Genomic DNA, 13,691 nt, shown 5'->3' on the forward strand with positions numbered 1-13,691 from the left:
TTATTTTATATGATTTCACGTGTAAAATAGATTGTTTGGTTGATACTCATTTCAGCTCAACTTTCATTTTATATCAAACATTTTTTATGACACATTCAATACAATTTGTGGTACTCTTTTAGCAGTAATGTGTACCTTGTGTGTTCCTTCTAACATGCAAACAGTATGCTTGGTCATTGTGAGCATGTTAGCATAACATTCAATGTATTTAATACATATTTAATGCATATTAGCATAACATTCAATGTATTTAATACATATTAATGCTGTGTGAACAGGTGTGTTTCAATTTGGAGAATAAAAAAAGACATGACAGTGTGACACTTTTAATGTGGAATTCATTAATGTTATATTTCACACCTGCGCCTTTCCTACTCGGACATGTCTGCAGTGAAAAGGACCCTTCAAAAAAAATGTTTTTGACCACAAAGTCAGACGATCACACTAAAAAGATAATGACTTACCGGGATATTTACAAACACCTTTTCCATCTCGGCCATGGATAGAAACATGGTGAGGGGCATCATAAAGTGCTGCAGCAGAGAGAGAGAGAGAGAGAGAGAGAGAGAATGTAAGAGAATGTAGCTCGTCCCCTCCGCGGTAAGAGTGGGAAAGTCATTTTAAAGAAGCTATTATATTACGAGGCCAATTTGCTACAAGAGCTACAGTCAGCAATAACAAGCAGGAATGTCTGGGTCACGCGACAATAATCTCATTTTCAGAGTTTGCAATTTAATGATTTCCTCTCAGAAAAAGTCCCACCGCATAGTCACCTCTACATCTCAAACTAATTTCTACCGTCCACTTGGTATCGAAACTCATCTAGCGAGTACTCTGCTGGGAGAGCAGGCAAGGTCTTTTTCCAGACGTGAACGTACACAAGAGGGAGAAGACAAGTAGCTGTGGCTGGGGGGCGGGGGGGACAGCGGGCCTGTAAAAGTGCAGGGTAAGGTGGAAAACATCCACGGCAAAAGGGCTTTTCTCATAGTTTGTTCTTAGCAGTGTTGGGAATACTCATTACCCACTACTAATTTCAAAAATAAAAATGTATTCTTTCACTCTTTTCTCTCTGGGAGTACAGATTTGTTACACTACTCATTATTTTTTCCATTATACCCCAAATGACAGTGAGTCCGTTTCACAGTTTCTCATATTGCAAATGATAAGGAGGTCAAATTGATTTCTAGTGCTCTTGTCATGCTTTTACTGCATAAAATCAGTAGAGCGGGACAATTTCCACCCTAAGAAAGATTACTTTAGTTTCACTTTTGACCCACTGCAGTGGAATGTAGGCTCAAATTATTGAATTTATGATAAGTAATTTGTATTATTTCTGATACTGATATTAGCTATGTAGTATTATTGTTTTTGTGTACCCCTCTTGTAATATTTCATGTGTAGTTTTATATCTGGACCTTGAGTCTGTAAATAAAGTTATATATTGTGATAAGCAGGGCCAGACGAAATCTGTGGACACAGAATTCAACAGACAAAAAAAAAACAGTCGTATTCTGGATCACCACTTAAAACTGTTTTTTTACAGTTTAAATATCTGCAGATCCCGTTTGGGTCTAGTGATAAGTAGCATTGCTATGATTGTCATTTAAACCAACTCTGTCCTCTGTTTGGACATAAATAAGTCTGTCAGGGACCTGGGAAAACACATTATGCATTATAAGTCATTTTTTCTCATTTAGAATAGTTTTTAAGGTCTTGATGTTTTCACTTTTTTTTTTTACAGACTTCTGCTTCTAAACACACCCCACTCACTGTGTAGATATCAATTCACTTGGTCAAACTAGGCCAGTGTTTCCCAGCCTCAGGGTCGGTATCTCTAGGCCCTAGGGATAAATCAATCAATGATTATCAATGGGACAGGAAATGGGATCAATCTGACTCTAATTGAGATTCTTTTTTCTAAATTCTCAAATGTTTTGCTTTTTTTCTCCATGTAAAGTACTTGAAGGTTTTGCCTCTTCTGGCCTCTATGAATCATTAAAGTGAAACAATATGAGAAAATCACACATCTTATAGACATACTTAACATACTTAAGGGGTCAAGCCCTATTAGCAAGTCAGTACCTTCTCTATAGACTCCAGGGTCTCAGTGTATTTCTCCTCTGTCTGCTTGATCTCTGTCAAACAGCAACTCCTGATGTCAGTCTCTGCTTGCTTCTGGAACGCCTACACACACACACACACACACACACACACACACACACACACACACACACACACACACACACACACACACACACACACACACACACACACACACACACACACACACACACACACACACACACACAGGACTGTTACTATGTGTCAGCGCTGTGGGCTGACAAACTGTTGAGTCTTCATCCAGATGTAGTCTACGTAACCAGTTTAAGCAAGGTCAGTCGCACATGCTAGCTAGATTGTCTGCCAATTATGACAGAGTACGAGGTACCTTCGTATTTATTGAACAAAGCATTTATAATGTGAGTAAAAATACAAATTCACTTAATAGGAAATAAGAGAGATTTTTTTCATGGAATTCAATTAGGCTAGAGACTGTGTTTACGCTAAATATGAAGCTACAGCCAGCAGCCTATTAGCTTAGTTTAGCACAAAGTCTGGAAGGCAGGGAGGGAAAAGGTAGCCTGGCTCACCAAAGGTATCCACCTACCAGCACCTCTAAAGCTCAGTAATTAACACGTATTGTGTTTGTTTAATCCAAACAAAAACTGAAGAGTAAAAATGACAAGTTGTAATTTTATGGAGAGTTATCTCCTACTGTACTTAATGTGTACAACAAGACTCAGGAAGTCACTGCGCCTGAACCAGAACTATAGTCTAACATCGCTCCACATATAACCACAAATTGTGTTTTTTTCGGTTTTGGTACAGATTTAAACAAACAACATATACTGTATTGTATTAAGTTAATTAGTGCGCTTTAGAGGTGCTGGTAGGCATTTTTTGTTACCTTTGTACAGTCATGCTAGTTTCCAGCTTTTATGCTAGGCTAAGCTAATTGGCCGCTGGCTTTAGCTTAATATTTAGCTAATGTACAGACATGAGAGTGGTAACAATCTTCTTATCTCTCTCTCAGCAAAAAAGAAAAAAAAAAGCAAATAAGCATATTTAATGAAATGCCAAATTATTTCTTTAAATGCAGATGGTGACTCAATGCGGCATGTGCCAAACTGAGTCAGCCTGTATTAATGAGGTATGGCAAAAAAAAGTGAGTGTTAGGAGGACTAACTGGAGGCGGGATAGCTTCTGTCTTCATCAGGTCCTCATAGATCTCTCCTCCATCTTCATCATCATACACGCAGTCATATAGATCCTCCTCATCCTCCACCCCGTTCTCACTGCAGCACACATGACAGAATATGGTACCGACATGACATTAGGCCTACATCACACATCTGTTTGATCCTGAGGTTTACTGTGAGTGGGTAATGGTTTTTACTCCTCGTCATAGCCACATGAAACGTTGACGCAAAAACACCCAGTTGTGGTTTTTACAGAAGTGGATTTCAATACAATTCTACAAATCTTGTTAGCCGGGAACGACACTTAATCCATGGCTGTGAAAGTGGCTCAGAAACACCCACACACCCACACACCCACACACACACACACACACACACACACACACACACACCCCACACACACAAGCAAAGACTGTTTTGTGTGACGCCACAGGCCTGTTCCGACTGCTCACATCTGAGCCAATTACTGTACCTTGGCAAGTGGGTTAAAATGACATGACTCAGTGCTTGTGTGTTTGTGTGTGTGTGTGTGTGTGTTTTGTACTATGTGTAACAGAACCAAAAGTCCTTAAGAGGAAAGCAACATGAGATGGTTCTCTACGCACAGGATGTAAAGCACTTGTAAGTGTGCAGGTATTTTAGGGTGAAGAATAGAGGGTGAGGGGTGAGGATTAAGCATGGGACTGTGTAAGCTGTGGTGGTGTAGGTAAGTTTTGTTTGTGTTTGCCTTCATATCTGAAGTAAGATAGCATGCTGTTTTGACCAGCAGGGACTGATATTCTTATTTGCATGGAAAAAAACAAGTATACTTCAGGTAACTGCACTCATGAAATAAATCCTAGAACAAACTTAGCTACAACACCTACACTGAGCTAAAGATATTTCAAGTACATTTTCTAAATTATTATCCTGTGTCCCTGTTTTAATTGTTCAGTTATATGAATCATATAATTACAGCATTTTCATACATTAAGTTATCCAATCAAATGTGATTTGGGATTACCTGATAACCCTGGCCATATTGTATAAAACAGTAGCAGACTGTTAGATCATTGGTTGTAGTAGCTGCCACAGCAATGTCATAGTAGGAGGTATGTGTTTGGATATTGTCAGTACTAGAACAGTTTTGGTTATTTCACATGACACACTTTCATTATGTGTCATGTTCTCTCTGCTCATCTCATGCTATGTTTACACGTGGCCAGCTATTTTTAGAAACATTTAATGATTAAATAAGGTAGTGTCTCCAAACACCATTAATTATAACTTGTCTCGTCCTAGTTTTACTACAGCACTTTTAAAAAAATAAGTTAAATTAATAAATATTTTTGTTGTATCTCTTTTCAGTGCTGTAATTTGTAGATGTCCCTAAGCACTCATTTTACTGCCGGTAGCAGTAGCAGTAGAGAGCAGAACCCAGCAGGCAGCAAGTCTTATTTAAAATAAACTCCTGGTGTACTTACAAACATTCCAATCCATCGTTTAATGAGTACATAACCTATTTGTACTAGTGTAGAAGTTTGGTATCATTTTGGGCATTATTAGTGGGGTAATGTACAAGATACACACTTGGATCCATTAGTGCCTGCACTAAGCTATTCAGCCAACTAACGCTTACTCTCTCAATGTTTGACCCAGGGGAAAAAAGAGTTGTTTGGCTCGAGGTCGTGGTGCAAAGGACCCTAGGGTGAAATTACTCCAAACCATCACTTTAAAGGAACACGCCAAATCACAACATGTAAATAGGAACATGTTGGCGTTATTTTGTCACTTATTCGGAGCAGTAGGCTAGTTGGAACCAGTTACCTGCAGGATCTGTGCTAGGCTTAGCTAGCGCTGTGGGGCGTCAGACAGCGTTACAGCACGCACGGAGATGAGAAGGGTATCTATAGACTTGTCTAACTCTGGGGGTTACAGTGAATAAGCTAAAGTCCCAATAAGTCGGCGTGTTCCTTTAAGACTTTTTAAGACCTTTTAAAGACAAGTATAAATGAAATTTAAGACCTATATTATTATATATATTATATTATTATATATATCAAGAAACAAAAACAAAAACGTCAGAATCCGGAAAACAAGCCCTGAATTCAGTTTTATTCAAGCCAAGAATCGCTAAACCTGCACCTCCCCATAGCTGAAGAATAAAATTAGTTTTATGTCTGTTGTACAATCCGAAAGAGACTTGCGCCAATAACAGGAAAGCTGATTGGCTGTAATATAAGTTGCATGTACTGTAGGTCTCATTGGTAGTCGAAATACAGCGAATTCCATTTGGACTAGAAAAAGAAAGAACTACAACACCACGGAATAATAATAAAAACTTTGTAAAGCGCTGTGGGAAAATTTCAATGAGCATTAGAAGTAGCGTTGCACGGACGTAGGAAAACAAAGACCTGTTTGAAACTATTTAAGACCTAGAATTTGAGACTTTTTAAGGCCTTAAATTTTGAAATTTTAGACTATTTTAGACTTTTTAATACCCTGCGGTATAACCCTGACATGTTAAACACACAATGGGCCTAAAATAGTTTGGTCAACGCTTGACGGTGTTTGTGTTAGAGTATGGACGGTTGGCTCTAAATGGTCAACAGTCGGGGTGTGGGTGAATGGGTATGTTTCTGTGTCCATTTGCTGCTAAACTGAGCAGATGGCAGTGTAGAGGTGGACACGGCTCTGTTCAGTGTGATCCAGGCTGCCACTTCCACCTCCCATCCACTGCTGGCTGCTGTCAGACCGCTGTTTTTGCTCTGTCACTAACGACTATAGGCTGCTTCCTACTCCAGGAGCTGTCAGCGCTGAACATAGAGCAGAGCACCGTGTCAGTGTGAGGCTTCCTAACAGCATTTTCACTGTAAGATTATCTGTCTCCACTGACATACATTACCGCACAATTTACAGTAGCTCTGTCTTTACAATGCAACTCAAAACCAATCCTGTACTTTTCCATTTGTGTCAATGGTTTCTGCTTGGATCCAGGAAGTTACATTTGACTCTAGGCTCTAACAATAGACAAATATAAGCCTCATTAATCAAGCACGTGCTATGAATAGAAAGGAAAATGTTTGAGATTCACTTTTTATTGCTGCTTTGCACATAGATAAATGATTTTGTGTCAGGAGTTATGTTACCAATGTAGGTGTCTTATGAGTTTGTTCCCTGTTCACTTTCAAAAGGGGAACATGCAATAATTTGTTGTTTTGATAAAGTTATTTTATGATATAATTGTAAAACAAAAAAAAGCATAAATCAGAAGATGGTCAGCTGTCATCATATGTCATGTTCAAATGTTATTAGAAAACATATAACCTCAGTTAATTTTTCAGGTTAATATGATGTCCCCAGTACAACTCACTCAAGTTCAAACAGGTTTTAAGGGTATTTATATACATGCAAATATGTAATACTTTCATAAGTGTGTGGGGGATCAGGTGTGAAAACAGGCTGGAATTATTATCAAGCCCACACGACTTGTGATTTACTAAGAAAAGAGTGGGGAGAGCTCATGCTGAACGCCTTGGTGGAGGTGGCTGCATTCCAGTCAACACCCAGGGAACAAATGTTGCCTGGGCCCACAACAGCCTGCACACTTGAGGAGAAGAGAAGAGAAGAGAAGAGAAGAAGAAGAAGAGACGTACTCTATAAGGTCCTCCAGGTGGTTGTAGATATCGTCATGTTCAACACTATCCTCGGATGGAAAGGGCCTTTCAAGGGAAACAGAAAGCAATCTGGGTCAATCTTAAAATGTCATCAATAAATAGCCTGCCATAGGATACATAGTAGATTGTGTCATGTAATACTGTATTGTATATAAGTATGTATCGTTAATGTCACTTCAACATACCTGACTCCAGTTTGCTGGGCAAACACTGTGTGGGAAAGTTTCGAGAGTGTGTCCATAACCTGCAATGGAAAAACTGATTTGTTATTTTATCAATATTATTTCTACGTTTACGTTTATTCACACGTCATCAATGTATCATTTAACACAATCTCATAAAGTACAATGATCATATATAAGCCGCGTGAAATAATTTACATTATACAGCACATTGTACAGTCTGGAAGGCAGGACCTATGACTGTGTTGTTTGGGTCTTGGTGCTCTCGTGGTGCTGCATTTCTAAGCGGAGACACATGAGGGCAGCATTCTCAAACACTCCAACACTGAGACGTGTTAACTGTGTCACTTATTTGTGTGCAATAAAAGAAACACAGTCACAATCTAAGAGATTAAAGAGAGCTAAATAACATGCAATCATATTGTTAAATATAAGTCATTCTATCTGCTAGCTATTTATTGGTTGGACTTTTTATTTCTTTGGTATTTCTTAGTGTGTGTGTGTGTGTGTGTGTGTGTGTGTGTGTGTGTGTGTGTGTGTGTGTGTGTGTGTGTGTGTGTGTGTGATTTGTAGGGATTTGTTGTAGTTTTATTTGTGATGGTACTTGTTTTTTTTTTATAGATGTCTGTATTTATTTATCTGGATTTTAATGCAATAGCACTTTATGATGGAAAAACTGGCACCTTAATGATGGATTACAGGACTTTAACCACTTTAAATGATGTGATGTATGTATTCCATGTGGTTATTGTCAGTGCTCCACTTAATGGGGATGTCTTTTTGTTGTCTTTTGTTGTGCTGTGTGTCTGATTGTCTGACACATATGCCTCGCTGCACCACAAATTGCCCCCCACTTTATTGATATTGGGACAATATCAATAAAGTTGCACAAGTTGAAGAAGTAATTAATGTACATAGTCATACAATATAATTTTTTGTGTGTTTTAACATTGCTATGTGGAAAATGTTGTGTTGACTCATTTGACACAGTAAACAGTTAGCAGTACAGTAGCGACAGAGCAGCGTCACATAAACTGTTCAGTAATTTATAGTGCTGTGAAGTTAACCGCATGCACTCGTGGGCTGACATGATTGCTATTTGTATGGCATGTAATTTCACGCTGCTGTACTCAGTCCTGCCGGTACCCTTAACTCCCTTTTTGTGTATGTTTGTGTTTTTGAAATCACCTGCCTAATGAACCATACAGTTTTACAATCTGAGTCAACGCTCCACAGGCAGAGCTGCTTATTCATGTTTTGCCACCTGGCAAACGGCCCACAAATCTCTTTGTGTTGGGGCATCTACCCACTGATATAACTCGCGGACGTGCCAATGAAAACATGCCCGCACACTCGCATTCACACACACACACACACACACACACATCATAGATGTAACCGTAGATTTTGACATCTGGCCTGGAGCAGAAGCTCTCAGAGATCAATACTGATCACACAACTGGCCTTTCCCTTCCCCCACCAGTCAATATAATAAACAGTGGAACACAAAGGACAGAGAGAGGCAGAAACATGTTTCTGCTCACCTCCTTTAACCTATAAACTGTAACACTGTGCACCACTGGAACTGCTAATGTGACATGTTGTGCGTCACTGATTTAAAATGAATGTCCGTCCAACGTAGGACGCTGAGGATTGATGGACTTGTAGCTGTTTTTAGTATCCGTATTCAGTGTTTTTAACCACTCGAATATTAAGGATTTCTAATAGATTAGCAGACAGTGGGGATTGCACAATATGCAATCAATCAAACCGTATCCATCAAAATAGAAGGCGGATGACACTAACTGACATTCCATATCCCATACATGTGTCAAAGTCTGACTTTAACGAAGCTTTTCATTATATCACAGAGTTCCGAGGCAGCAGTGCATTAAGAACACCATGAAACACAAAGTCAAGCTGAGTTTATCAGTCGGGTCTCTGATCAAAGAGTGTCTGTGAGTGGTGAGCAGCTGAGAGAGGGAGCAGAGCCGTGCTTGTGATGGAGCTCAGCAGCAGTGATTATGCCACATCATGAGAGGAGGTAGCACTAATGTTTCACACCTGCATTTACCCACATTGGTAACATTTAAGGCAATCTAACAAATAGGAATTGGTCCATGTGCTTCCCATAATAATTCACTGAGCCATGTTTTTAGTTCTCTTGATAGAGGATGCATACTTTATGATACATCAAATTGGAGGATTTCTGTTACTGTATATTAGATACAGATGAAATGTGTACACTGTCCACAATGTTATAGTGTGCTGAATGAATGGAGAACTATTTTAAGAGTATTGCTCTGAGGCCACAGTAATAATTGAAGGCAACTCAGATAGCAATTTGTTTTCACATTATAAACAAGAACCAAAACCAACACCAATTGAGCCTATTTAGAGCTAAGCACAGATAGAAGTCCTGACGCAGAAGCCTGGGTGTTAGAATTCTTCTGGACTCAGTGTGAGCTTCAGCAAGCAAAAGAGGAAGGAGAAAAACTGATTATGACTATTTGCAACATGGCAACTAACAATTAACCCACCATACAGTGTGTGCTCAGGAACTACAATGCATGCCAACAAACAGATATGAATGAATACAGTGAGAATGACACATTTCTGAGTGTGTCATCTTAAACTCAAAGAGAATCTCCCTGTTATCAATCCTCACACAGTTATCAGACAGAGTCGACAGAGTTCCCCTTCCAATAATAAATGAAGGGCATGACATCCGGAGGCCAGTTGGTTGGTACAACATGTTCAAAAGCTGAAGACCCACTGCGTGATGAACAGAGCTTTGGAGGCTTTCCAGTTTTAGCTGGCAGGCACTTTTTCAACAAGTCGTGTATAGTTGTGCTTTTTGGCTTCACTGAATACATGAATCACACACACACTCCCAACAAAACTGACCATCTGCACACCGCCAAAAACATATTATCCATCAGCGGTTGCACCACTGTTAATAGAAATGCCCACAAAGGAAATGAGAGATTAAGAGGCAATATTTTTAGGTTAAAAAAACTTCATCAGTCAGCAAAGCAAAAAATGCATCATGTCAGACTTAAAAATACATCATGATTCAACTGTCACAAGGACTCCAATCCAAAACTGGCACAGGGTCTGTTCTTTAAAGCTGCACCGAGCAACTGTGTCATCAGCCAACATCAATAAGTGAGGCTGAGATAGCAAAAAAAAGCTGCCCCGTCTAGGAAGACATTATCCAAGACTTACTAATTAAAAAGGTCAAAGGTCATGCATTAGCGGTGGTGTCCAGTGTGTGCAGAGGGCCCGGGCTCAGCAGCCGTGACGCAGATGAGTGGGGGGGGTCTAATAAAGCTGCCTGTCTGACCACGGCTGCACCGCTGGATCCAACAATTCACACCGGAGCAATTAAGGCAGGATGAGAAATGTGTCTGCCCAGACGACAGGGAGACAAGTAAAGGGAGACAAGTACACATTGTGTGTGTGTGTGTGTGTGTGTGTGTGTGTGTGTGTGTGTGTGTGTGTGTGTGTGTGTGTGTGTGTGTGTGTGTGTGTGTGTGTGGTTGGATGCGGGCATGGAAACTACATCAAACATGGACATTATGTTTAGTGTTTTCACAAAACATATTTTCTATTGACATGCAAACCCACTCATTACCTCCTCAAGAAAATGGGTGATGTATTTTAGATGTGTGACATGCCAACAGTTTTACTGGTTTCACACATAACCCAGCAAGCCGTCCCAGTTTTTGCACTCCACTTTTACTCCTCCATCCTGTGGCTTTGCCTTCCAAACCAAGAAATATGAGCACTTAATTCCTGTTTAGAGATTGTAATTGAGGTCACCTCCACACTTCTGAAATCAGTGCTGAAGATGGTGCTTAACTGCAGCATTTCACTGGAAAACAAACTCAACTGCAGTGTCAAAATGACAAAGATCCATTTAGCTTAGTTACCTTGTTGCTGTCATTTTAAAATCCAAATTAAAAAGAGCAATATTTTCATTTATAACCGCAATCTTGACTAATTTGCCAAAAAAATAAATCTGCAGCCATTAGGTCCCTCTGTGTCCATACCTGTGTCCCTGTGCCACATAACACATAATACATGAGCATTATTCTTTTTTATTAACTAATGGCGCTTTTCCATTACATGGTACCTACTCGCCTCGCCTCGACTCTACTCGCCTTTTTTGGTTTTCCATTACGAAAAAAAGTACCTGGTACCTGCTAACAGGAACTTTTTTTAGTACCTGCTCAGTCGAGGTTCCAAGCGAGCTGAGGCGAGCCGAGAAGGTGACGTGAAACCCTGCAGGCTGCTGATTGGTCGAAAAGAAGCGTCACTGATCACTGCATTGCTAGCGAGAGACGGCATTTTTAAATAGTTTAGCCAGCGGTGTTTTTTTGCTTCCGGAGGCTCCACGCAGAGCTTTCTCCGTAGCATACAAGTGGCCTGATGGTTATACTGGTGCGCTGGTGTGTGCATGTGTGATGTGTGTGTGTCGAGTTGCCGTATGTGTGTGTGTGGGGAGCTAGTGAGCGAGGGAGAAGTGAGAGAGTGACGGCGATTATCTCCGCAGCGAGTAGCGACTCTAGAGTCATATATGTGAGAGAAACAAAGCGAGTAGCGACTCTACAGTCATATATATGTGAGAGAAACAAAGCGAGTAGCGACTCTACAGTCATATATATGTGAGAGAAACAAAGCGAGTAGCAACTCTAGAGTCATATATATGTGACCACGATGGGAAATCTGGAGCAGTAAACGTTAACTATCTCTTTGATATCATGTTGTTTACGGAGACGGAGAACCAGGAAATGCGTCGGGGATATGTCAATGAGAAAAGCAAGCTACTAAGCCACGCCCACGGCAGTCGCTATGACGACCAGCCACGCTGAGGCGATACTGAAATCTGCAATAGAAAACGGACGCACAGCGAGTCGAGGCGAGTAGAGTCGAGTAGAGTCGAGGCGAGTCGAGCAGGTACCATGTAATGGAAAAACGCCATAAGTCAGCCCCGAACTATCCGATCACTGCATCTCTCCTCATACCTTTTGAAAACAGACCACTTCAAAGTTTCACATGAAAGCCGCCTGTGACTATCTAACTGACCAGGGATCAGCTGTTTGCTTTAGGGTTTTCTCACCACCACATATGAGATAAACCAGGTGTGAAACCCTCGGGGGGAGGAGGTCAATTCGACCACACCAAACAGCACTTTCAGATAGTGTTAGCATCATCTGCGGCCCTCACTGACTTAATTCAGGGGATTATACCACTTGATGATTTAGAGCAGGGGTATTCAACATTTTTTAAGCCAAGGACCCCTTAACTGAAAGATACAAAGAGCAGGGATCCCCTACTACATATATTGTATAAAATGAAGTTGCATATTAAACTGGGCCTAGATTAACATGTAGGGCGGCCTAAAAGCCTTTATATTTACCTTTTTAGCATAGAATACTAAGCTATTAAAAGAGCCTAATAATTGTTGGTATGATTTTACAAATCCTGTTTTAATGTTAAAACATACATGTGGCACAGTGAATCCTTAAGATGAACTAAGGCCAGTAAGCCTATCATCAGTGGGGAGTTATATTTGCTAATAATATGTTAGATTCATGTTAAAGGGTAACTACCGTTTTTTTCAACCTGGACCCTATTTCCTATGTTTTTGTGTGTGACTGATGGGAACAACAAGCTTTGAAATTGGTCCAGTATTAAGCAAGATTGCTGCAGTTGGCAGCGGCGAAACAAGCTACAATGTAAGTTAATAGGGCAATTGTCCAGCTTGTATTTACCTTCACAAAAGTGCTTGTTTTGCCATTGACAGGCTCAGCTAAGTGTGTGACAACATTATGGAAAGGATCCCTTCAGAGATAGACCTTTAAAACCTCTTTGAGACCTTTCTTTTATTTTTATTGCATTTTGCATTTCATTTGTGTCGTATGTCATGCATGTATAGCACATCTAACAATAAAACTGACTTGACTTGACTTGACAGTCGCTAGCGCTAAACCCACCATACTCCACTTAAGAAAACAATACTTTTAGCGTGTATAGAGCCAACATATTTTCACAAGTAAATCAGTAAACTGTGTGTTTATTTCAACCAAAACTAGAGTCGGGATGGTTGGAAAAGTGGAAAGACGACCCAAAACGTCTTTTCATAGTTTTAATTTGTTTCTGTTGACTTTAAATGAAGGGTATTCTTCGTCTGGTGGGTTTCAGCGAACGCAATTTCGCAGATGTTTTTATGTTTAAAAAAAGGATCTCACTCTTTAACAGAAAGGTCAACCTCCTTAGAAACCCTTTCCATAATGTTGTCAGACACATCTGAGCCTGTCAACGCCAAAATAAGCACTTTCGTGAACATAAATACAAGCTGCACAATTGCCCTTTTAACTTACATTGTAGCTTGTTTCGCCGCTGCCGACGGCAGCCATCTTGCTTAATACTGGACCAATTTCAAAGATTGTTGTCCCAATCAGTCACTTAGACACAAAACATGGGGAAATAGGGTCCAGGTTGAAAAAAAAACAGTAGTTACAATTTAAGACTTTTACATTTAAAAAAAAATTTAAATTCAAAAAATTAAGACTAATTTGGAGGTG

General features: G+C 40.0%; 1 protein-coding gene across 1 annotated transcript in view; it reads right to left on the reverse strand.

The window, feature by feature from the left end:
* The window catches only part of vav3a (vav 3 guanine nucleotide exchange factor a), a 111,187-nt gene that overhangs the window by 54,505 nt on the left and 42,991 nt on the right, over window positions 1–13,691 (reverse strand). The window contains 5 exon segments of the mRNA XM_028569697.1: window positions 465–533; window positions 2,083–2,184; window positions 3,248–3,356; window positions 6,896–6,961; window positions 7,102–7,160. Coding sequence (XP_028425498.1) covers window positions 465–533; window positions 2,083–2,184; window positions 3,248–3,356; window positions 6,896–6,961; window positions 7,102–7,160 — 405 coding nt within the window.

This window comes from Perca flavescens, chromosome 22 (assembly GCF_004354835.1).
Source record: "Perca flavescens isolate YP-PL-M2 chromosome 22, PFLA_1.0, whole genome shotgun sequence".
In the NCBI taxonomy this organism is placed as follows: domain Eukaryota; kingdom Metazoa; phylum Chordata; class Actinopteri; order Perciformes; family Percidae; genus Perca; species Perca flavescens.